This window comes from Lutjanus erythropterus, chromosome 4, assembly GCF_056507025.1.
Source record: "Lutjanus erythropterus isolate fLutEry1 chromosome 4, fLutEry1.hap2, whole genome shotgun sequence".
Taxonomy (NCBI): Eukaryota; Metazoa; Chordata; class Actinopteri; order Lutjaniformes; family Lutjanidae; genus Lutjanus; species Lutjanus erythropterus.
In genome coordinates, this window is record NC_139320.1 from 37,959,620 (window position 1) to 37,986,990 (window position 27,371).

At 39.3% G+C, this 27,371-nt stretch overlaps 1 protein-coding gene across 2 annotated transcripts in view; it reads right to left on the reverse strand.

Annotated features, from left to right (window-relative positions):
• Positions 1–731: 731 nt before the first annotated feature.
• Positions 732–27,371, reverse strand: part of cadm1b (cell adhesion molecule 1b) — a 249,287-nt gene continuing 222,647 nt past the window's right edge. For both annotated transcript variants that reach the window (XM_084717901.1, XM_084717900.1), the window contains 3 exons: positions 19,044–19,094; positions 2,622–2,750; positions 732–2,447 (listed from right to left, as the gene is read on the reverse strand). In XM_084717901.1, the coding sequence (XP_084574027.1) occupies positions 2,329–2,447; positions 2,622–2,750; positions 19,044–19,094 (299 nt within the window). In that variant the 3' untranslated portion in view covers positions 732–2,328. The remainder of the gene's footprint in view (positions 2,448–2,621; positions 2,751–19,043; positions 19,095–27,371) is intronic.

A 27,371-nucleotide genomic window follows, 5' to 3' on the forward strand; every position in this document is an offset into this window, starting at 1 on the left:
CAACGTAGAAGTATTTATTTACGGAATTTACAGAAGATCTTAGCCGGAAGTCGGCTTCATGCACCACTGAGCAGCTCTTATGGGAATGAACGGAGGCCCGGCTCCAACGATGTATCCAGTGGCTGTAGCATCACATTTAATGTACAGACCACGAGAGTCGTGTTAATCTTCTCATCTTAACTCCGGCCAAAAAAACGAACAATGCATTTTAAGATTTTTTTAGAACCAAAAGTTCAGCGAACGATAACAAAATAGAAAGCAAATGACAGTATTCGATGTCTGCTGTTGTTGATTTCCCGTTGTTCTCTTAATCAGCAGAACAACCTGATTTAAAAAAAAAAAAGTTTGATAAAAGAATTAGTGGTTCAGATTTTCTCTATAGAAACTTTAACTCTATATCATGGCACATCACAGCTGTCAGTATGTCTGAGACTGGACTCCACAATACTCTAATCAAATACTAAACTGACCTCACATCTACTAATCGTCAGATTTTTTTTCTTGACACCAACGAGAGACCAGTTGTACTCTGCTGTTTGGTGTGAAATGATACTTAAGTCCTACTTCACTTTCAGGAACAAATACATTCTATGATGAGCATGATTACTCACAACTGTTAACATTAGTAATCAACACAGTGAACCTGACCTCAGTGGAGGGAAATGTCGAAACCAATCAGACTGGCATGTATAGGGGAAAAGTGGAGAATCTGCAGGGGACACAGCAAAAAAAAGAGTTTTGAATCAAACGCAGACTCTTAAAGGAGAAATCTGTAATATATTTACTGTAATAAATCATCAGATGACCATGAAATGTCATCAGAGATCAAAGGAGTTGAGTGAAACAGTCACATTTCTGTCAACAATGTTGCAGCTGCTGTGTCCTTTGAAATTTCAGTTCCGGGCTGAAATAACTGTTCTTGTTTGCCTGTTTCACATTAATTAGAGTTCAAATTATTGCTGAATGTTAGCTGAATCACTAAGTGTCTGGATAACTGTTAAATTGAGCAATATCTTAATGGAGTCTGGCAGGCTCTAGGTCACTGAACTCAAACTCCATGCAGCTGTGTGCAGGATGGATCAATGCTGTGGTGCAGACTCGCCCTCAGTGGAATCATCCAGTTACAGCACAGGACACATTTTCACTTGTTATTGTCAAATTACAATTTTGCACTCGTGCTCCTGCAGTGTTCCTGCAGCCTGTCTGAGCTTCCTCGAGTCTAGAGAGGAGGGGGCAGGGAAAAACAACATGCCTCAAAGACTTTATATTAAATAGGATTCAGTCTATTTAATATAGTATCTATGGCGCCAACTCACTATTTAGACTGCAGTACTACTTTTTCATGTGCATTTGCTACACATTGCTCCTCTGTGTTTTGAAATAAACTCAACCGACCTATAATCGTATGAGATGATCCACATTTCTTCTTTAGAGTTAGTTGAATCTTTTAGTTTTAGATACCCCTAAAAATTTGTATTTCAGAAATTGTTAAGTGAGCTGTGAATGTGTAATTTGTCATGTTTGGGTGCTTGAACAAATGCTTGCAAGTGAAAATATGAAATTATTAACCATTATTTACTTTCACTTCAGTGTTTATTGTAAGAAGAAAAGTAAATTATCTCAACAAAACCTAATTAGTTTGTAAAACTTTGTCAAAACTCAAGAGTCTGAGTTTGGCTCAAAACTCAAACATCTACTGCAGTAAGTTGCCTTGAAATTTTGTGTTCTGTCAACTTTTTCATCTTAACAGTGCTGTTGGACTTTGACCCAGCAGGAAGAAATGTGTTGAAACTGTGTTCTGGTTACCAAACTCTGGAGATTACTCAGAAAAAAAGAAGAAACACTGGGGATGAACTGGCGCCTCAGATCTGGGTATATGAGCTATAAGCACACGTAGACAAACACCAGGCCCATTTAATCTCCTCCGAAAGCCAAAAGCAACAAAGGATCAGGTGGAGTACATGAAAAAAAAAAAATCCAACAAGCATGTGAAGGGGGGAAAACAACAAAATAAACAAAAGAAATAGAACAAGGCACAAAATTGTCTGTAAAATAATTGAACTGTACAGAATAGGCCCCAGCAGTCCAGGAAGGGTCGGATAGGAGACTCAGCAATGCCTTTTCTTCTTACCACTTGGCCATGCCAGTCCTACTTTCCACTTTCCTCTCTTTCTTCCTTTTTAAATCTCGCCCTCCCCGCCCCCTCAAGCCTTCTCGTAACCAATCGGAGTTAGACATAATGCTCCTACAGCACCTCCACCACCACCTCTACCTCCACCACCACCACCATCAACAGCATCCCCACCCGTCTCTCCTGGCCTGTCCAGTTTAGATATAGTACTCCTTCTTCTCGTCTGTGTTGTTGTGTCCGCCCTCCGCGTTGATGATGGCCGTGTCTGCGTCAGCGGCATCGTCCGCCCCTTTGGCTTCATGTGTGAAGTAAGTTCCTACAAAAAAAAAAGTGTGCAGACCATTTAGCCACACGTCGCCTCCTCCTCCTCCTCTTCCTCCTCCTCATCCTCTCATGCACTTCAATCCTATTGCACTCCACTTGCAACAAAAAACACTTGAACTCTACGATGTGTTCATGATCAAGTATGATTGCACTGTCGGTGCTTTACCTTTGTGTCTGGCAAAGTATCGACCAAGAACAATGAGTGCACAGAGGATGGCAAACATCACCACGGCAACCACTCCTCCAATGACAGCATGGTCAATTTTCTGCGGTGCCCCCTCGCCGGCTCTGGAGTCTGAAAACAGGACAATAACTGTAAATAATTTCATGATCAGTAGACCCTCTCAGCCAGTCACAAAGCTAATACCTTCAGACAGACATGGACCACACTGGAAGCTACGGCCATTAAATCATTAGACTGCCAAAATAAGCTAAATTGGTTTGTTTTCTCTCAAAGCATTTTAGCATGACCCAACCACAGAGGAAACTCTTCAAAAAGGCTGTTGAGAAAAAATGCCAGCTTATGCTGTTTACCAATAAAAATGAGATGATACCATGGCACAAGGTGGTCCATGGAGGATGGTGAATGGTTCACAATTTGGAACTAGACATCCCGTAAATAGGCTATTAAACCATGTCGTTCTTATTTACTGACAAATCCTGCAGACCACTGCCAATAACTCAGCTTTACAATACCCAGAATGAAGCTACTAACTAAAACGTTTAATTTGTTCAGCAATTTCCTTTCCAGCTTTATGGACAGCGTTCTTGTCCCATTGTCCATGAGACAATTCAAATTCAAAACTCATTTAAGTCTACAAAATCTGGGGTAGGCAGTTTATTTTTGGCATCATTGGGCAAAATTTCCATAATAACCTTTCAGCATAATGTAATTCAAGTGGTCTGAGATTAAACTAGGCTTCTGCTCTTCTTCCTGGCTCTGTGTTCAGGCTTTAGAAAATCTACCCTGTGATGGACACTTTGACCAATCAGAAGTTCTCCAAAGTGAGTTATTGCACCTTTTTAAAAGAGTAGTTAAACAGTTTTTGGAAATACACTGATTGGCTTTTCTGCTGATGGTTAATTGAGAAGATAAATACCACTCTTATGTCTGTTAGCTTAGCATAAAGACTAGAAACAGCTAGTCTGGCTCTGTCTTAACGTAAGAAAAGTCCCACTACCACATGACTAAACAGCTGACATTAACGTTATATCTTGTTTGTAGAATCCATATAAAACCCAAGTGCAAAAACAACACATTATGATTTTACAGGTATTGTGTGCCAGACTGGGCCTGGAATTAAGTCATTTTTAGGGCAAGGCCACTTCAGACTTTGATTAATACAAATTTATTGGGGCACTGTGGCCAACACCAACAGTGCAGTAACAATAAGTGATAATTACATTGTATAAGAACAAAGCAGTATTATTGTGATTGGCTGATAATTAGCCTGATGTAAACCATTAATCAAACAAATCAGTAACCACAGTCAGCATAAGACAACCTTGTTATACTTTAGCAGTCATCTAGTGTTTCTGTAGCCTCATGGTAACAAAATCTTAAAAACAAAAAAAAAAAAAAAACAAACAAACAAAAAAACCCTATATATGTATACATACATACATACATACACACACACACACACACACACACACACACACTGTATTATGTTAGTTTAAATTAAACATAAGCTCCCTGTGGTCTTACACCAAGACTTTAAGAAATATGACATAATAACAATTCCTTACATGCCCACAAAAACACAGACTCTTCAGGCACAAGATAAAAGTTGTTGTATGATGATGGTCTCCTTGTCAATTCAGCATCAGTATCCATAAAGATAAACTGCCCCCTCCACTCATTACCAGCCTCTGCTGGTTATCTGCACTAATTAGTAGAGATGAGAGAAAAATTCAGTTGTCTGAGTTAGGGTTGCATATCTTAAGCACTTTTCTTAATTGATCACTGGTAAAGATTAATGATAAATTAATCAATCGTTATAAAAAAAAAAAAAAAAAAGTGCTTATACCAAACAAAACAAAATGCATTTTTTTCCTTTCAGTCAAGGCTTTATTTTCACAGCAACATGCTGCATATTTTCTGACAACATTATGAAACAAATAAAGGCCTACAGGAATTCCCACGCTAATGGAAATTAACATCACGATCACTGCAATATTATCTTATCAAATTAAACAATTTCCTTCACATATAGAGTCATATAGCTGTCTATTAGTCTGGTTTCAACACTGCTTGTACCACATAACATTAATTATTAGCTAATGTTTGTTTGTAACATGTTTTTCTGTTGCACATGGAAGAGGGAGACTCATGCTACTGTTGGGGAAACTTGAGTTTGTTTATTTACTGTGTTGCATGTTGTTTGAAATGATGGAATCTACAACTTTCTTTTACGGACACAATATGACATGCCAAACTAGCAGTGTGGGTAGTTAATTTAGAACTGGCATTACAACCACACTCCGAGGCATCTACAGCACTGTCCATTAGGCCAGATTATAAATCCTGCCCTGGAAAAACGTATCAATTTTCTCATCTGACTCTTGGCAAGAAAGTGAATTTGCCAAAATGCCTAAATATTCCTTGAATAAAAACAGTATCTATGTCTTGAACATGTTAAAATAAAGTCTGATGTCTCTCTAAGTTATAAACCATACATTTATAATGTTATAATATTGAACCCAGCTCGTTATACGAGTGCCTCATGTAGCTGAAATCCCTGCCCGAGCCTCTTGAGTGAGCGATGTTGAAAAATGTTTTAAGACAGTTATTTCACCATGAAACAGTAGACACCGTCTGCAATTTCAGCGAGAGTTCACACACTGTAAAATACATTGTGATTTAAGAGGCCATTTCTGGAAGTTATAGAGCTCAATCATCAGAAATAGACACAAGTCTGAAGATAAATTGGCGCCTGGTGTCCCCATGCAGAGAAATACGTGGCTGCCTCAGGTGTCACAGAGTATCACTGTCTAGCATTTAGCCAGATTTATCCGTGCACCACAGAAGAACAAGGCAAAATTTGAAGCCTTTAAATTTCCAGTCTGAGAATAGTTCAGAGGCGTTTATCAATAGTCTATATCTGTGCACATTTGGACTGATGGAGGAGTGGCAGGCGAGGGAATGGCTGCACTGTTCTTTGCTGCATGAGAGAGCAGCTCAATTTTCCATCAATCTCACTAGTCATGCTCTGAACTTGAATGATTTTGATAAAAGACGAGCGGAGGGTGCAGAATTTCTCGACACTGTGAGGGCGTAATAAGTCGGGTTGAGGGGTCCGAGACACATTCACATCTCAAGCTAAAAAAAAACAAAAAAAAACCCCACCTCGCTCAGGTAGTTAGCGCGACGACATCTTGGAAGAGGAAACTAATTAACGAGAAAAGTTTTGTTTCACTTGAGCGCTCCCTTAAAATGGACTCGTCTGCACGGAGCAAGCCGGTCTTGTGCGTCGGCGTGTGTGAAGCAGGGATGTGCGAGGCGCCGTTTGTTTACTGTATCGGGGATGTCAGATAGCACAGCTCATTCCCCCGAGGAGAGGGAACAGCCCATGCTCCATGCTAATGAACATTCGCCCACTAAATGGCCCTGTGCGTAGTCCTGTCTCCTCCCCACTCCCTCACCTCCCACACCTTCCTGCCCTCACCTTGCTCCCCGCTGTCTTCCGTTTGACACATCCACGAGGAAACATGCAGGGTCTCGGCCGCCTCTGCACAGCGAGGGAGAGTTTTATTTAACAGGTGGAAAAATTCGCCCAGAGTAAAGCGTTGAGACTCTATCACAAAAATGTCAAAGAGAGACTAAAAATCCCATAACACCTACAGTATCAACAGTTCTGGTTGGTTGCATATCATGTTGCCTACATTAAATACACTGCTCAACACCGGTTTTCTGTTATTTATTACAGGGGAGGGCCACAAAAACATGATCTCAGATTCAATAAATATCACTGTTGTGCTCATTTTCATTCATTTTGTGGTGTTACTGCTGCAGCCTGCTTTTATATTATAAGGAGATTATGAGATATGTTACATAAAAGCAATGTGATCCAGAGGTCTAAAGCGTATTGTAAGATAATTTAAACATTAAAGGTCACTGGTCGTGAGCAACAGTTGTATAATGTGTTCTGTGAAGCTGAAGCAAGATTTTCTGAAGTAAAATAACCCCTGACGATGTCATTAGTGTTATCTCAGCTTTACAAATGTTTAACAGAAAGCCCGTGTTACCAGATGGATGTATAGAGTTTGAAAGATGCAAGGTCGTAACCAGGCAGGGAGGACCTCACAAAGAGATGCTGATGTATTACAGGTTTATCCAATGTTTTCTGGAGCTTGTTGATGAAAAAGAACATAGAATATCAACAGACTTCAAATCTAAATGATGCTTAAACCTCAAAATCTTGAAATTGTTTTAAGTTCAAAGATTTTTGTCAAGAACAATCCATTACTCATGTAATGAACCAGATTTAGCAACCCACTATCACACCTAAGCATGTAACAGACCCACCGATCCAGTAGCAGATGCTGTGTCAGTGTCATGTTTTGCCTCACCTAGGCATGAAAATTAGCAATAATAAATATGCAACATTCAGTTGCACTTTCAAAAGAAATCTTGCTAAAATACTTTTCAGGTGACAGCTGCACTTTGGTTAGGTTAAGGCATCAAAACTACTTGGTTAGGTTTGAGAAAAAACCTAGTGTAGTTCAAATAACTACACTTACAGTGCTCATTTTTGAGTTTTTCCTACATGACAACATAGGCCTGGGCAATAAAATGATACTTGATAGTTTCATTTAAATGCACTGAATGCAAACCACCATGAAAGCACAAAAAAAACTATATCCCCACTCACAGAAAACTCAAATCTCCTGATAACAGAGCATGCTATGAGCAACACATGAACAGACAATCACTTAACAGACAAGCCCCACCTGTGCTCCCTCCCTAGCTTACAAACAGCCTATCATATCCCTCGGTGCTACAGTGACATGGGATCAGCCAATCATTTTATAGGCATGTTTTCTGGTTTCCCCGTCGACACGTCAGAAACAGCGTGGAGTTGCACGTGAGAGGAACAGAAACAGTGACAAAATGAGCGCAGATGGAAAAAAACGACAGGTCAGCTCAGTGGTGTGGCAGTCTGTTGTTGGTTTTTTAAATCTGCCAGCACCAATCAGAGGGAGGCTCATTCATATGAATGGAGCTCGGAGTAGAACTGCTGGTCCTTCATGCTGAAAGGAGCCAGATGGCGTTGCAGAGTGAGAGTCATATCGTGCTCAGTCTACTGCTATCACGACTCAATCGCTGCTAAATGGAAGAAAAGGGACGGATGGTGGGACCAGCAGTCTCAGAACAGTGTTGTGTGTAAACTGCAGGAATAGCATCCTGATCAAGACTGGTAATAACACGTCACAATAATTATCGATATCTACCGATATGAAACTTCACTGTCATGACAGACTTTTCAGGCCTATGACAACATGCAAAAAAATAATTCTAAAATTACTCAAATTTAACTTTTTTTATTTAACTCCCATGATACTTTGCCTCACAGTGACCTGTCATGATGGGAAGGAGAGTAATTTTCTCTTAATGTAAAAGTAGTCTCTTTGAAGTTTATGACAAACTCGAGCCAACAAGATGCAGCAGCAGAACCTCAGGTTATCTTATGTAGTCACTCCAACAATAAGAAACCGTCTTACCTGGTAATAGTGACATTAAAGTGATGTAATGCCCCTTTTGAGTGGGCCCTTGGGGAGGAGTAAAATAGTGCAGCTGTCTGTTCAATTACTTTATATTCATGTCATAAATATACAAATGTCAAGTAGATGGTAATCTGCATGAGAAATAAATAAAGACAAAACTATTTGGTTACAGTAGTTATTAAGAGGTTTCCACTGTACCCTCTTAAAATAATCATTGTTGACTGTTGGTTTCATGCAGGAAATTAACACTGGTCTCCTGCGTGAGACTCCTGTGTTTGACCCACCCATTCACCCCTGATGTTCATCCTTTGCTCCCATCATTGTCGCCCCCTGCTGGTACTGCGCCTTCATACACGTATGTATTTTTCACACCTTGGCGAGGCAAAATGTGACATTCATCAGTTATCCCCTAGTGGATTGCAGGCTTATTACATGCTCTGTGATACTTCACTGTATTAGGGACTAAAAAGGACTATTTTTTAACATTCCATACCGACACGATAATTACTCTGTCTCTAAGACAACAGAGCAAATAGCATTTGCAAGAGCGCCATGAGATGTGACTAAACCTTGTAAATGATCTTGTTATAATCATATTTAGTCTCATTCCCACATCATCACATACTGACAATTTGTCACTGCCTCTCCACAGCTCATATGGACGCAGATGTTACCTGTTCACAGCTGAAAGTGACTTTAATGTAAACCCATATGCAGCTGAAAGAGATGCTGTGGGCTGTTGATGTAGTATGAAGAAAGTTGACACATGGAGGATGTGAGGTGGATAGATGGCTCGAGCAAACTCAGGACTTTTACCCAACAGACTGGGGTTCATGTCCCGTGTGAAACCGAAGTTATTAAAAGTTGTAAGGTACATAACATTATGTTACTTTTTTTATGTGACTTTGGTTCTACAAACTGCTTCAGTAACATTTGACGAACATTTATTGTAACCCCAAAAATGGTCTTATCCTAAACCTAACCAAGTAGTTTTTGTGCCTGAACCAAATCAAACTGTGACTGTTTCGCAGCGTTAATCATGTTAAAAAGGCTTTGAATCAGATACAGCACAGATACCTTGTGCTTCCTTATCAGACACTGTGGGGTGATGACAAATCATCTGTATGTGACAAGTTGGGGTGAGAATGTGTTTTTTTTTTTTTTTTTTGTTTAGTCAAACACACTGACTACTTGACCAGTAGTAATGTGTGGATCGATACTGAAATATCGATACCTCCAACACCAGATCTTTATGCTCTAAAATCGATTCTCAAATCAAAATATCGATACTTTTGATACTTCAGTCATTTGAGGTAATATATATCATTAACAGGAACACAGTGGAAAGTAACTAAACTGTTGCGATCTTGTCTAAATTACATGCGGTTGGTGGGAACTACTTTTTCTTCCGCCTGGGTAAGTGCATAATGCGTAAGCACAGCGGCACACTGCTCAGTCAGTCAGTCACTCAGTCTCAGTCTGTAGACACAATGGCAGAGCGTAAACGGAGTCATGTGTGGAGCTTTTTCAGCTCCACAAACAGCCTGTTTGTGATGTTTGTGGAAAAATGGTAAGGAGTTGTGGCAACACAACAAACCTTGTGAAACACCTCAGGTTAAACAACAACACAGAATACGAGGCATTTATGATGAGGCAGACAGAAGAGGATGGTTATGAAATAAGTAACGAAATAAATACATGCTTCAACAAAGAGCTGCATGAGTTCAGCTTGGAGTAATAATATGTGTATCACTGAGAAAATCTCACATAAGCAAAAAGCCTAGATTTATTCAGGTAAAGTTTCCTAAAGAATTGATCATTTAAAGTGGATTACATAAACTAGGTGTCATTAAATTATACAGAGCAATTGCGATAAAACAGCCATGGTGAACTTATAAAAATATATACTAGAAAAGATGGATAAAAAATAACATTTTATCTATAAAATAGGAAATTGGTGGTATCGAACATCACTATTGACCAGTTGCGGACACTGTGATTATTGGATGACCTACTTTACTTACTGAGCTACAGCCGCCCCTAAATCTGTCATCTGTGAGTCCCCCAACTTTATGGACCATAAATTACTAGAGCATCCTTTTTATGTTCTGCGAGGTATTATTTTTCTCACAAGGTGGACAAAATAACGGGAACATCCTATGATGTGATCACAGTACCAACAGCACAAAATACATGTTATGTTGAAACAACACCTCCATCTGTTGTGATTTTGTCCACTTACTGCATTCGGCAGCAGACTGAAAAGGTAGATTTAGGTATCTGTATTTGACCCTGATCTCCTGACCCCTTAAAAAAAAAACATACTTTCTTTATAACATTACTATCATTTCCTTCCTCCTCATGGGTAGATTAGTTTGTCATTCGGTGTTCTAACACACCCAGGATCAGGAGTGTTATCCCTTCAGGCCATCAGTGTTCAGTATGTATGCATTCATAATACTGCAAGGTGCTTAGAATAGAAAAAAACCTCCAAATGACAGACAGTGTTATTACAGCAGCCTTTGTGGCCTCGCACTTGAAATAAGTAGAATTTGATTATGTCTGTAATGTGGCTGGTGTCCATTCCGTCGGCACACAGCTCTGCTCTGCTCGCAGCTCCATCGGGGAGTGCTGACATGCCCACACCGGCGTCCTGACAGGATGTGCACAGCCGTGGGGATTTATGGGGGAATAAAGAGGATTTGCAACTGATGCCTGTGTCTGCGTGGCGGTGAAATCTGCTCCGCTGAACTCCACGGTACCCGCATGGTTTACAGTCGCACACCTTTCCAGTCTCTGTACTGGAATGACTAATTGCCACTGTGGTCAGCGACGGAGCATCTGTCAGCGTGGAGATCTGAGCTGCAAGCTTGTCACCGGACTGATTACATGGAATATAATTTCAGTTTTCCCACCTTTTTTTTCTTTTAATAGTTTTCTCCTCTCACACACACACAAACACATTGCAATTTATAGATGTAATTACATGGATATAATTGAAACAATGACTCTCTTGCATTGATGGAGCAAACCCTGAACAGGCTCTCGCTGTAACCCTTTCCTGGACAGAGGCAGGACAATGCTGCAGAATCAACTTTAGGACCGTCAATAGCCATTTTGCAGCATTGAACTGCGAACATCCGTGGCTTTTGTATTTGTTGCCGTCTGTAAAAGGAAATGAACGTAATGAGATGAGCACACATCCACAGTCTCCACCAAATCATTTTTTTTTTCTTGTATTACTGTTGTAGCAGACCATCAACAGAGCACAATATAGGCCTCAGCTGAATTCCAATGCCACTGCTCGGCCGCTAAATAGATTTCCCGAGTCCTTTGTAATAACCCAAACAATGATTTGAAGATGTACAAATACAGCTGTGACATTTAACGGAGGTGCTGGAATACAAGTGAAGGTCTAGCAACAACTAATAAAATGGCAAATGAATGGAAATTGTGACAGTGAACTTGAACTCCTCAGTGGCAGTTTATTGTGTCTTTTGAGATTGGCAAAATTCTCGGCCGCAAAAGCCGCCCGCGCCCACTTCCCCCCTTCAACATGTTTTTTCCTCCCTCCAAGTGCAGATCAAGGCGAGGGAAAAGGTTGAGAAAATAATAGAGAAAAAAAAATCACTATTTTCTTCCCTAAAGTAGCCTGGAGTAACGTGCCACAAAAGTACACCTCATCAGCTGAAAATGAGGACACAGTGTGAGTTCATTGGCACATAACATTCAATCTCTAAAACCTTAATGTGCTAAGTAGAGCTCTCATAATCATTTACAACTGCTCCATGAAAAAAACAATATTATTGCAGCGTTATACTCTTTTAACTTCAGGGTGGGCTGGCATTACTAGCCTGTTCCCTAGAGACCAATTAAAATGGACCATTACAATATTTTCTTTCTTTAATAACTGTTTAAAGGAAAAGAGGAAAAAAAAACCTGCAGGTCAGAAAAAAAACACAATTTCGACTGGGAATCAGAGTAAACAAATGTGAGGGGGGGGAAACTAATTAGCATTTCTAAATGATTCTTTAATTTTTCCAATGAAATACTTCAAAGAGAAATGATACATGTGAGAGTTAAAAAAACAACGCTGGTAAATGTTTAATGGCTAATTATGTTGAATACTAAATCCACTCATAACAGTCTTTGTTGAAGTCAATAGTGTGCACAGAGTTGAAGCTTGAATCCCAAGACTCAACAGCAGTGGAAACCTGCCAACACCTTACATGTAGCAGTGCCGAGGGAGGTAACAGCAAACAAAACACATATGAAAACCTGCCAGAAATGGATTCCTGAAATACCATCTGGCGCCAAATCACATGATATACGCGCTTGGAGAGAAAAAAAAAATTCCATGTGTTTCTTGGAACAAAGAAGTGGGAATAACCCTGAAGTCATGTATGTATTCTGTGAACCGCATGTTAAAGTCATAAGGATACAAATCTCTGACGGCTCAGCCAAGCAAGCAATAAAAGCTATATTATATTATCAAATCTAAAGGGTGCAGTATAGAGAGCAGACTCAGGTTCATGTATAGTGTAATGTTTGCTTGCAAAGCTCTTATTGGCAGTTAATTTAGCGCTTGTACAATCCATAAAACACAAGGCTGTTGACCTCAGAACACCCCTTTAACTCATCACACCCCAAAGCCTCTTTAATGTTTAGCTCCTGAGCTTTTGTATTCCTTCAGACCATCCAGCAGGGGTCCATCTGTAGCATGCTAAACAACAATTTACCCTGGACCACAGATCTGCAGAAACATAGGGCCTTTTTAATCAAGTCTACAACATAATTCCTTGTTCCGCGTCTTCCCTCTGGCTCCTCTCGACAAGCTGGGGAAGAGGGGGGTTACTGAAGGCTTAGCCAGGATCTGATGTCCCTGCCTTGGATCATCTCTGAGCATCTGACGAGCTGGAGCATTATCGCCACAGACTCCCTTTATTCCTCAGAGCTGGGGATTGTGGGTAAATTCTACCCTTGGCCGAAAAGAAATACAACCACTGACAAAGAACTTGTGGAGTGCTTTTTTTCCCCCCCCTGTGATCTACTGACCATCTTGAGGATGATATTCTGCTTCACTTGTACTGAAATGTCTGATTCATACTACTTTATTTAGTGTAGGGTTGTACCAATGTCATTTTTTTACATGCAAATTCCTATTGAGGTTTTTGAATGAAGCTTCAAGTGTTTTTCGCAATATTTTTATCGTAAAAAAAAATGAACCCAGTGAACATTTTTAATTTGAAAAGGTGTTTAAAAATGGCTGAGGTCACTGATGAAAAGACATTCAGAATTGGCCAATTATTTAAAGATGCTGATTGAACGTTCACATTTAGACCATATTTCACTTGGATTTGTGATTAGTGAATTTAAATGTAAATAGAGATTTTAAACTATTTTTCATCCTCTACAATGTGCAATAATCATTTTGGACCTTAACTAAGAAACGACATCCAGATTTTTCAGTTGAAATCCAGAAAAAATATGCCTTACACAAATCCCAGTCTGAAAGTCCTGTTTAAGCCATTATTCCACCACATCTTCCTGGCTATAGGAGTGACTATGTTTATACTACGTCACTGAACTTCCTCAAGCCTTTCTGTGGGAAACATTTTCTGGAGTATCTCAAATCAGGTCTTGAGATGGATGTGTAGCAAATTCCCCAGAATCAAAAGTTTCTTTAGGCCAGTAATCCAACACAACTCAGACTAGTGCGCCTGTGGAGAGTCTTTTTAGCCTAGAAAGTCTCGTCAGATGAACTGAATATCTGACATATCTGTTTTAAAAGACAGTGTAAACTTTTTATAGTTTGTATGTAGGCAACGTCTTCATGAGTTGCATACTGAAAATGATGTATGGCATGCTATTTGAGCCTTATTACACAGCTTTGTTAAATACTTGATTATGATTGATCAATTGCAGCATCCTAAAGGTCGGTTATTTCTGTATAGCAGGCCGTTGTTACATACAACAAATCATTGATATTAACACCAAGCCATTGCCCATGGACTCTGGAGGAATAATAAAATCATTTTTAAAATCAATATTTTGTGTCAATTTATTGATTCATTTTGGTAAGTAACCATGTAATAAGTGAGATAATGTACAGTGAGCAGGCCATTATCATGATATAAACCACTTCAGGCTGATCATCAGGATAATATAATCAATATGCACAAGGATTGCAAAGTGGTTTTCATTCTGAGTTATGCAATACTTGTTACTTTTCTCAGTAGCTAACAGCGTAACATAAGTTACTTCTTAATGGCAGTGATCTTGTTACTTTTAAAAGTAATGTTCCCCAATGCTGGTAGTTAAACATGTATGTTAGGCTTCAGCTTTTTTACATTCTCCCACTAAAATGTCCTGGAAGCTTTTTATAGTCTTCAGTTTATAGCAATAATTTCCAAAGCGTGGGTCCCTGCAGGTGGGCCTAGAGAGGTCATTTTTTTATTTAAGTTTTGAAGTTTCAATTTTATAAGTTTAAAATTACCATAAAATATTTATGACTAATTTCTTTAAAAAGTAATGAGAACTAAGTCTTGGAATTTAAATTACATGTTCTTGGTTTATCTGACTTCATTTAACAGGTGTTACACTGTATTTGGTGACTTATCACATTAACACCCAAACATATCTTATATTTTGTCACTGGTACAATTAGTCTTGTGTGTTGAGCCGAGATTGGACCAGGACATTCTTAAGTTTGGGGATGGTTGGTCTGTAGTTTAAACGCTTCATAGTTCTGTATTTATGACATTTTATGGAAAATGTTCAATCTTTTGATGTGGACCAGTGAAATATGACTTTGGAGAAATACCTGCACACTTATATCATCTCTCTTTCAACCTACAAGTGAAGAAATGATCAAAATGAGTAATCAAAGCTGTGTTTTGCAGCATATTGTTGTAAGCACATTTTAGCTCGTTGAAAATAAGATGGAAAGAGGTTGTTCAGACCGAAACTAAGCCAGTTCTTGACTACATATCAATGTTGGTGCTCAGTGGGAAAAATCTTTGAACAAAATCCTTAATTTGAATAAAATGATTAATTGGATTAAATTAGTCTCTCTTTTATTAAATCAGCCTTTTTTATTTAAAATGAACATAACTCATCAGTTTCGTCTGCATAAAAAAAAATGTAATTTATATTGCCGTTAGATTGCAGCTAGACCACCTCATTAATAGGTGTGTGCCCCCTTTTGTGTGTTGAAAGTGCAGTTATTTCATCTCAAGGGTGTGAAATAAAGAAGTTCACACGTCTGTCAACTTTTTCTTGATATAAATCGTCAACTAAAAGCTTTTTGTTTTAGTGTAAACATGGAATAAAAACACATGGAGAGAAACAAGGTCTTTAAACTTCCAAACACATGAAAGAAATGTTTGTATGAAAGAGTGACTTATCTCTCCCATGAGGTCTGTGCATACACCACACACACACACACACACACACACACACACACTCACACTCACACTCTCTATTTCTGCATCAAGACACAGAAAGACCTGACAATATGAACTCTTGTGAAACTTTGTGAACATGAAACAGGATAGAACACAAACAACTGTGGGATGCTGTTCTTTAACGTGGCATTTGCTCCCCCACTGCACAAAACCATATTTAGGCTTTGAACCAAGGCTTCAGTTTGCAAGGCTACAACAAGAGATTTTTTTTAATAAATAAATAAGCTAAACAAAGAAATGAAAACATAGCATGTGAAACATTGCATTTTGGAAATTCAATTCAATTTTGTATCTATTTTGAACCACAAAACCAGGAGGTGATGGGTTAATACGAATCAGAAAACTCCTCACATGTTTTATTTCTTTCTAAAGGAGAAAATACTGTGACCCTGTGATACCTGCTGCTTATGTGGATTAGTGACTGACAGCAACTTGAAAGCTTAGTGTATTAATATAGTTCATCCCATCATAAGAACATTGTAAAATACTCGATCGGGGTGGAGGTTTTAAAATACAGGACAGTAATTGACTTTTAAAAGGCACAATATGTGAGCCAGATGTAAAAAAAAGGGAGGGGAAACTAAAAACTGGGCTTTTAATACCAACAGTAGACAAAAACTAAATTTACGGTATGTTTGTTTATTTTATTGGAACTCTGTAAGCTTTTGCCATTGCAGTTGCTAATTGTCCCAGGGTCCACACATTAAAACTGTCCAAATAAAACGTTCTACAATAACACAAACACAAACAAAAATAAATAAGTAAATTATCATAAACTTCACAAAAAATACCTTCACACTAATCAGTTTTGTCTCTTTCAACATATGACTGAGCACCTTATCAGAACGATTAAACAGAATGATTTGTGTTTTGTGATACACTGATGTTGTAATCACATTTTAGCCAGTTGAAAATAAAGCAAACAGAGGTCTTTTAATATTGCTTTATGTTCCTTTCACATTTTGTCTTGACGCTCTTGATTCTTTTTATATTTTATGTAAAGCGCTTTAAATTACCTTGTTGCTGAAACACTGGTTAACTCAATTTAATTTCCCATAAATTCTTCACAATAAAAGTCCCCTGATATTTTGTTACCTAAAAGCTTTTTTATGAAGCAGTAAAATGACAACATGCCAGGTTTTCATCAGCATCTAAAGGTAAAAACAGTGGCACAGGAGAAAAACTTAACTTCAAACCACAGAGATTCAGTTAGAAGTTACAAAAGTACTGAGAGCTGAACACACAGACTTTTAGAAATGTCTCTCTCTGAGCTACTGCATGGATGTGAGTTAAGTCAAAACTTAAGGTTAACCACGGTGAAGAGTTCCCATCTAATATATGATTGGTTGCATGAAGAAAGAAATGGCGACGACACCTGCACCCTTCTGAAAAGTTCAAAGATTTTCAAGGCATTCAGAAAAAAGACAATGAGCACAGCGCTTTTTCTGCAGGTGGCTGCAGACACTCTTGCCTCATTGGGAACAACTGAAAAAAAGACGCTGGCACAAAAAAACACCATGTGGACACAAGTCCTTACAGTTTTTGTTTCTGTACTGTATTTGTGCCTTATTATTGCCCTGACCCCAAACTACTGTATATTTTGTATTCATCACAGTATTTTTTTTTTTTTTTTTTACCATTTTTGTTTTGTTTGAGACGGCATGTGCTTTAATGTGCTAGCAACTTTTAGTGATGATCAGTTGACAAACACATAAAATGATTTTTTGGGGGGTTGTAAACTCAATGAAAATGTGTTTGGCTCTAACTGACATTTATGCACGCAAAAATGCACTGATTGGACCTTTAACATCAGGATCATATACAGTAGTAGTTCCCTGATTACAACAGAAAATCACAGCTGGTGCTTCCAGCATCCATGCCAATTCACACATCTAATGAATGAATAAGAAATGGCGCTGTATACTTCCTCATTCGTGAGAGAAAATACTATACTGTGCTGTTATGCTGATTAAGGTAGTGCAAAGCAATCTACCGCAAGCCAGCTTACCATTGCCCCTGTGACAGGGTATTTAGAAGAGTAGTGAACTGCAAGAAAGCTCAATTACATCCTCCCAGCATGTACTGCATAAATCACGGTAAATCCTCTTTCAAGCCTGTCTTTCGGAAATTACTGGAATGTTTCAGCAGAAAACACGGAGACGGCTGCATCAGTGCAACTCCGAGGAGGAGAGCTTAGGGGGGAAAAACGCAGAGTAATGCACACTTCTGCAAAAGCAACTTCCTGCTTTGACTGAGCCACACCCCGAGAGAGCCGAAGTGAGGCTGGAAGCATGCAGCATGATCACTGGCATGCTGCTGATAACTTCATTTGAGAGGGGGAAAAAACAAGAGGTTTGAAGTGGAAATTTCAAACATGAAATGGAGAAGAGCTCCGTCACAGTGTACAGAAAATAAAACCCAGAAGACCTCACTAACTACAGATCCTATTTTTAATAAACAAACACGTAATGCACAAACTATTAAAAAGCCAATTGTTTGATCAAATAAATGTATAAATGAACGATATCTGAAAGCGGCCACATTAGAATATCAGACCTTTTGATGCAGTCTCACACTGAGTTTCAAACTTATTATGTGTATATTGCCACTCCACATTTTTATGACCGTATGAATTGTATGACAAAGGGGACCAAAATTGCCGTATCTCGAAAGCAGCTATTGATAAACCGATCTATTCTTTAAAGATAGTTTTTTTGTATTGAAATGTCACATTCTGGCATATCCAAATGTCACCTCCCAAGGTTGCCTCGCCATCTGTCTAGCCTTAGTGGTGCTTTTGAAATAATAGCGATTTTTCTTTTAAAAAAAATGGTTAATATTGGAATAAATTTAAGCAACAGAGCCAAATCAAACTATAAAATAGTGTGTACAGAAGATGCCAAAAGGTTGCTCTGCTATAAATGCCGCAAATGAACTGCCTTTCAGTCATTTCATATGTCTTTGAGAAAATAGTTATTGATGTTTTTCGGCCTCGCAAAGACGAAAATGTGACTGGCATTTGTAGGGGAGATGTAAAGGGCATTATAATATGATGGATGGGCCGGTTGAGATATAGCTGCAGATGCTGATAAGATAGCAGAACAGCAAAGCAGTCTGTACGTTTTCTCAGATCAAACATGTGACTGGAAAGGACTATGACAGGTGTCTCTGACAGCCCGCCGCTGCCTGTCCTCAATGTCACCTATCAGCAGCACTATCTGATTAGAACTGGCCATCCACGCTCTCTCTTAGCCTTACGTACAAGCCCTAACTCCTCTCCCCGATCACCTGGTCACACGTGCATGCAAGCTCACACACACACACACACACACACGCACACACACAGACACACATTGATGATTGCTGTGAGGGACAGTAGTGGGGGCATACAGTACCTTGCGTGTTGACTGGGTTGGTGGTGGGTGTGGGGCTAGTAGTGGGAGCATCTAGATGAAAAGAGTAAAAAAAAATAAAGAACATGTATAAGAAATAAAGGAAGACAAGAGTAAAGAAAGAGACAAAAGTCATTGAAGATGAGAAGCTCAAAATCATACGAGAGCGTACCTATGTTCCCAGGGTTTTATGTTCTATGCTAACCCCAAACCCACTCTGTTCCATAAAGAACATAGGACCCTGAAAACATAAGACCTGGGGAAGAAACCAAACCATGCACATGTTTTAGCCTCTATGTTAAGTTCCCTTTTTAAAGGTAAAATTTGGCACTTTTCATATTGAGTGTCCAGTCAATGCTGAAAGTAAACGTAGTCAACTGAAGCAAAAAAAAAAAATCCTTAAAATGTGCTATATTGATTAAGAAATCTGAGTTCTCCTGCTGCACAATCTGTTGATCTTCCTGCATTGAGTGATGTCACTGTGATGTAATTTGTGTTAAGGAAGAACTACAGGCTTATTCAGCTTGGATTTCTATTCTTCACCTCTAGGTAGCCAGGTGGTGTGCTAAATTAGTATTTTTGTCACCTAATGCGATGTACATGGCATTAGGTGAAAACACAGCAACATGGGCGCGAGAGTCAGAAGATCGCACACAATTCATCCTGGTACACGTAGGCACTGCAGGACAGTTCCATGAGCAGGAGAACACAGTTTTCTTGGTCAATACGGCAGACACTGAGGAATTTATTGCTTCAGTTGACTACAATTACCATCAACGCTGATTGGACATCCACATGAGAAGTGCCAAAGTTTTCCCTTGAACAGCTCATGCTAGCACAGCGGTGCTTTGAGCTAAATGCTAACATCAGCATAACATGCTCACAGTGACAACTAACATGCTGATGTTTAGCAGGTATAATGTTTAACATTGTCACTGTGTTAACTCAGAGTGTTTGCATGCTAACATTTGCTAAGTAGCACTTATTAGCCAGTGGGAATGTTATTAATTTAGCAGGCATTTGTAGTATTGGAGAAGTCCTGAAATGTTTTTGACCTGATGACAGCATTGGGATCACCAAGTTATTGCATTTCACTGTGATGGGGACATGAGTGTGTCAAATAGTTAGATATCAAGGACAATACCAGAAACCATCAGTCTCATGAAGGTGCTACAGAAAATAAGGGGATCACCATTAGATTATTAGGATTCATCCTCTGGGAACCACGAATGTCTGTACAAACTTGTGCTAATCCAACATGTAGATGTTTACTAAATAAGTGAAAACTTTGACCTGCAGGTTGCTCTAGAGTGGGCCAGATACAAAATAACCACAATGCATTCTGCTGTCCCCCCTCTCCATTCTCTAGTAGTTATCTGCCTGACTCTCTGATCTTTTATCTGACTGGGGTTTGTGACAGAATCTGTGGCCCTGACCATGGCTCTGAAATATCAGTAGCTTGAGAGGCAGTTTCTACGGCTGTATTGCATTACGCCTTGATACCACCAACCACTAGTTCTGATCCATCCTCCTGGCAGAACATTTGCCCTCCTGATCTTTTTCCTTGGTTTTGGTGCTTCCTCCATGGGTAAATAGGGTACATAGTTAAATGGTTTATTTTTTTTATCTATATTTATTTTGAAACTTTACTTGTGTCTGACTTTCTGCCTAGCTTTACCCACTCTATGCAGCTCGCTGCGGCTTCTGTCAAAAAATAAATGCGGTGCGTATTCTCCATGGAGCAGAGTGGAGGACTGCTTCTGGGACGCACTGCGGCGCTTCTGTTGGAATAAGAAGCATTGTCTAGAAAGGCTGCGATCAGCTCCAGCACCTTCGTCACACCCATAAACACGACACAGCCGTGCTCAGTGGAATCAAACTGCGGTGTGTAAATCCAGGGCGCTGTCCATGGCGCTGAAGTAGCAGAAGGATTTGTAATTGTGCTTTTTTCCCTCAGTCCCGCCCTTCTCTCAGTTTCATCTCAGATCCATGATGTTTGTCTAAAGTCCATACTATAAATCAGTCCCTCCACGAAGTTCAGATTGCAGCAGTTAACACAAATTCAACATATGCCTGTGAACTGTGCACAACATTGCAATTTTCCAAAATCACTGTAACTTTTCTGCAAATGTGACCAATCATCATGGCTCCAATCACAGCAGTCCCTAGTGCAACATCATACACCCACATCTCAATGAACTAATTTTTATTATTTACTATTTTACTATTTTCATCTTTGTTATTGACATTTATCAATGCTATGTGCACTTTTTATTTTATTTTCTGTTTTGACTGAGTTTCAGCTCCAAAAAAAAAAAAAGAAAATGCTGCAGGTGCACTTCTACAAATAAAGCATATTTTGTTGGGTTTTTGTAAGGTTAGGAGTGAGCTAAGGCAAGGTTACTTTGAACGCTCAGAACAGAGTCTGGTCTAATTCCTCCTGGATAAGTTGCCTTTGATTTTTGATGAATTATACAAAACATGGAAAAATGTCACAACTTTTTCTAGGAAGTTTCACTTGCTCGTGCAATTTAATTGCAAAAAAAAAACATCCAAAAACATTGCAATGTGCATCACAATTTAAAAAAAAAAAAAAAAAGCTGCCATGAAATCAGGCATTTTAGGCTGCAACTATCAAAAAAGCCAGCAAAATCCTGAAAGGAGTAATAAATACAACATTCTATATTGCCTATATATTCTAAAGTATGACCCTTGACAAGTCGCAACATGTAGTCAGGTAAGACGGAGAGGACTATAGACACACACTGACTGTTGACCTGTAGTATTTTTTTTATAATAATCATTCAGTAGCCTCTTTGAATGATTATTATAGAAATACACCCCAAGGCCCATGAGGGTTAACCCATCCCCAGTGGGAGGCTTAGGGTTAGGCCATCCCTCATGTTACAAATTAACAAATCAAATCTCCGACTGTCTACAGGTGAAGTCAAGAGGTGAACAAAGCTGACAATTCATCGGGTAAGTGTTACAATATTTAACTAAAACCTAAAATGTCAACCTGTAGGTGGTGCTAGAGGAAAAGTCGGGCGATCAACCATTAATGTCTGGTCATCCATCTAACAGATGCTAAGATACTTAAGTCTGGGCCAACGCTGTGGACAGACGGACCTACAGACAAACCATTCACAGAGCCACACCTGTTAGCATGGCAAAAAAACAACAACAAACAAACAAAACAAAGACAAATACACTAATATTTCTCTGTGCAGGGGTTGCATTACATTACATTATGCTACGGTATTGTATTTCCCCCTTTTTTGATACATTTTCTAATTAACTGTGAATAATAACGTCTGGCAATCATGGAAAGGCATTGCTATTTTCCACAGTCTCTCTCAATAATTAAGTCAAACTGCAAATTAAACCACTCTGGTGGTCTCCTGCTGCAGCACAGCGGAGCCCCCGAGCAGCATCCTCCGCCCCACACTGTACTGATTAGGCCTGTCACTAACCCCCAAACAAAATAATCAGAAAGACAAAATGGAGGGCAATTCAGGTATGCGACGGTACTAAGGAGGGCTGAAAGCATCCTCATCAGGGGAATGTATGCCTGGCTCTGGTGCGGGGGAAAGATAGCACGACCCCTTGCTGTGGGAGAGTCGCAGCAGGGGAAATTGGCTGGCTGTCTCCATGCCTTTACTGTCTGCACTCCATCAAAAGACAGCAGTGGGGGACCACACACTCCCAAACTAATGATAAAACATCAAGGACAGCATAATGTTGCCGCCGGGGATGGAGTGTATGGCGGAGGTGGTGTTGATGGTGGTAGGGGGGTATCAGGGTATCAGGGAAAGATTCTCCTCTGACAGTATTTGAGGAGAGGGGTGGGCTAGATTTCTTTCCCTGTGACCGAAGGCAGTCTGATAGCTGAAATGTCAGTGTCTGGAAGAGGGAAATTGGCCATTCAGGGAAGAGGGTCTTCACAAAGGCCGGGATAGGATGTGGCACATATAATATCCAGGCGAACAAGAATTCTCCATGGGCAATTTCCAGGCTGGATGACTCTGGGGCTCAGCATTATGAGGGCTGAAATATGAGTGTATTTTGGAGAGGCCATATTTTCAGGGAGCATTTGTATCAGTGAGGAATTTGATATGAGAAAATTTAACCATAAAGTGAAACAATGTAGGAGAAATTGTTTATCTATGCCTGCTTAAACCTGCCTGCAAACACGACAGCAGGGAAGAGGTTTTGTTTTTTCTTTTGTCTATTTCTTTCCTCTTGCTTAAAAGTTACTTTTGCAGCAAGTTTTAGACAGGTGATCTTCAGAAACAGGGAATGTCTAGAAAAGAGATTGTTATAGCTTATATAGTATAGCTTATACAAATAAATAAATAAATAAATAAAAATAAAATAAATAAAAAATAAAATAATGGCTCAAAATATTAATTTCAATGTGAATTTTATTGATTTAAACATTAGGCAACCCTATGTGCCCTTGGTTCAGTACAATAGCACGTTCACTTTTTTTTTAAAAAGACTTATATGATGTATTAGTTACAGTTGTTTTAAATTTATTTTCAGTTTTAAGTCACAATTTGGTTAGGTTTAGGAAAAGATCATAGTTTATGACTAAAATAGACATTGTCACAATATTGGAAAGGCTTTCACAAGACAATCAAAGGGACACGTTGAAGCAACAGTACAGTATTAGTACCCAATCACAGCAGATTAGGATGGGACTAGTACAAATCGCAAATCTCGCGTTTCCTTCTAGACACGACCATCTATGATCAGAACAGTATCCATAGCAGCAGTCTGTCATACAAAAAATAACAGACCTTAGAATATCGTAGCTGACCTATCAGAATTGAGGATTTAACAAAGTCGAGCAATAATTTATTTAATTCTGTATTTTAATCAGTTACTGTAGTCAATAAAATCATTTTCAAATTTGCCAGTTATTTTCAATAAGTGTCAGATGATTAATTTGTTTTTAAGTAAGTTGCTGTGTAATAAGCAGGATAATGTACAGTGAGCGGGTCAATAAACCTGCATCACCCTGTCAGGGTGTATTTTGCGAGAATGACCTGTTCACTGTAAATTAAGTCTCATTTCATGTTATGTCAACTGAAAAGCGCCTCATAGTCTATGTCTACAACTTGGCACTTCTTCCTTTAAATTTAGGTTGTGTCTAAAAGGGAACCCTAGATTTACAAGATTTGCAAAACTGTGTGCCTTCCCTCAGGCTGTGGGTGTTTCCCAAGTGTCTTATTGCATTACACCATAAAAATAATTCATTTTTATGGCTTATTTATTCATTTAGTTATATAATTTTGTTCTGTGAGTAACATAAGGGGACTACAATGGGATTTTGTTGTACAACCCTGTGTTATAAAATGAATACTAAATGAAGCTTGTATTTTATGACATGTATGTCTGCAGTGGTGGAGTGTTCTGGTTTCTGTTATTATAAATGTTTTCTTTTTTTTGTAGTGATATAGCCTACTATTGCTTATTTTTGTCTTCATGTATAGTCTAAGAAGATGGTTAATGTAGATACGTAACGTACTTTAAAGTAGACACGGACAAAACCAATAAAATTAGTCTTGGTGTCATCCTTGAAAGACTGCTGATACGCTTAAAACTCAGCGAGACAAGAATATTTAAAAGTTGCTCTGGGAGCGTCTCCCGGCAGTCTAGTGCTATTGTGCTGAATCAAGTGTGCGTGCACAGGAGTTTTACACGTCTATGGTTACCTACTAGACACAGCACTGAAATTTGCCGGTGGCTTGTCTTGCCAAATCCAGAAGAAGAAAAGTCTCTGAAGAAAGCTTACTGGTATGCTTGATCTGCAGTGAGAACTTAGCAAACAGCAACAAAAAAAGTAATGTTGACAGACATTTCCAGAACAAGCATTCTGTATTGTTGAAAAGTAGGCCTGCACAGTTCTTTATAGCCGCTCTATTGTGAACACCTGCCAGTGGATCTCCACTAATGCTCAGTTTTGTGGGGGGTTTCTTGGTAATTGCATCCCCCAATAAAAATAACAAAAATGTGCAGTTTTATTTATTGTAGTTCTATGATTTCATAAATGCAACAAAGCTTTGCATGAGTCTAATCGAAATGCAAATTTCAACTACAAAACTCATAAATAGCACACTGCAGAGTAGTCACATGTGGTGAAACATATTAATGAGTGCTCATTTACACCTATTAGTAATGTTGATAGGCTAATTTAGACTTAATAGGCTACGTTACCTTCATTATAAAACTCATATGTTTCGTGGCTCCAGATGAAATTAATTTTATTATTATTTTTCTTTATCTTTTGGGCCAAAAATGTCTCTTAATAATAAAGGTTGTTGACCTGTGGCTTGTAAAGTTTTATGACAAAATAATCTGCAAGCTGATGTGTTGAAAATTGTTCCTCACTATGTTGCACATTTTTACGAAATCAGTGTGATTCACAAGGACAGTTTCACAGCAGCCTTTCGTAAGAACAGGGAGACCCATGAGTCCTGTCTGCTCATGTTATGTCAAAACCCTTATAAACCCCAAATTTCCAGTGGCTTGTGAATCTTTGAGTTCTCGTCCATGCAAGATTTATAGGTCAAAGAGTCAACTGTGGGCTAAACCGTGGCAGTAAAAGGCAGCATTGTTCTCCTGCCAACAGGCAGTGTGTGTGAGTTATAGCACCAGGTAACCTCTGTGAGAGAAAGGCCTCTCTCTGGCCAGCTCTCCCCCACGCCGCACACCAGCCAGGGGGCACAATTCACAGCCTGCTGCAGACACACCCGCGTGGAGAACAGCATGACAAGCCTCTTTCTCAGCCTTTTCCACCGGCCACATACAATACACGCTCCACAATAGGACTTGATTTGACGTGGATTTACATCGGCCTCACACCTGTCCGGGCTGTCGCACAGTGAAAGGTCATTAGTCTTTTTGAAATAGGAAGAGCCCGAAGGACTAGCACTACTGGAGGGTGGCAGGCAGCAGGATGAAAGAGAATTGATGGACAATCCTGGCTCGGCTCTATCAATAACACTCACGAGCAAATATTTATCAGCAACAAAACAACTCATTAAAATAAATCTATTTGTTGCATGCAGTTGGCTAAACAAAAGGCACATTTTTTTGACAGGTGTGTGATGGCTTTAACTGGAGCAAGAGCTCATATGTTACAAAACAAAAGCATTAAAAAGGCCAGGTACGAGAAGGAAATGGTTATTTTGTGGAGAAATGTGAGGGTGAAGTTAGTGGGTGGGATGTGAGTGGTGCACTGGTGGACAGTTTCCTGAAAATCTGCACAAAAACAGCACAAAGTGATCATGCTAGGACCGATCCATGTTGCAGAAACACACTAATTAAGCCACTGTAGCAAGCATGATTAGTCTGGGACAACAAACCCTCACATGGACCACAACATGATTTTGTCTGGCATTAAATCCTCCAGAAAAGAGGAGTGGGAGTCGCAGACATAATTATACGCGGTTATGAGCACCTTTTACCAATCTCCTGTGTCTCATTATAGCCAGCTGAAGTCATAGAGCTTCCAATGCATGTACACCAGAGGAACGGTGTTTAATGGAAATTGGTAAAATATGTGGATAGGAAGTTACTAATTGAGGACGTCATGGCCAACGGCACAAACATTGATGATACTGTAGGTAGGAAAGGAAAGTTGTTGTTTCTGTCTGGCACAGAGAACATATTTGCCTCCCATTGCTTTTCATTCATTCATGCAAGCATCACGGGTGCAGAATGAAGCAAATGATACATGAATTTAACAGCAGCACAGACGCACACATCAAATGCCTGCAGGCAATTCAGTGAATACTTCTGAACTATTAGAATATTATATTGTAACTTTAAAGATTTGAGAATAACAAGCACGCTTTTCCCTATTAAACACCACATCCAGAGAGAAGGCACGGTAAATCTCAGTTTCAAAGGCGTCTTTACAGAACAATTAGGAATTTAGTCATCGCAGTAGCTTGAACAAGTCTGCCTTGAGTGAGCTATTTGCCGGCATATGCTGTCCTTTTGTTTGGGAGTGATCATTATGGGCCCATTGGGAACAAGCAGATGTCATCATCTGCCTGGCAGAGCACAATGATGAATAACCATGGGGCGGCGGAGTTATGAGAGTCACAGGAAACCTATGTCACAGTGACAAAGTCACATGTGTCAGCTGGTGCAATAAACGCATTTCTGTTCAACATCAACCGACCTACAGAACATCAACAACAACATCAAACATAAGGTGACGTAAGAAACTGTGTATGTTTCATTAACTGCATGCTGGGAGTTGTTTTTTTTTTTTCACACAATTGAAAATATTTCTGCAATGAAAAACTGGAATAC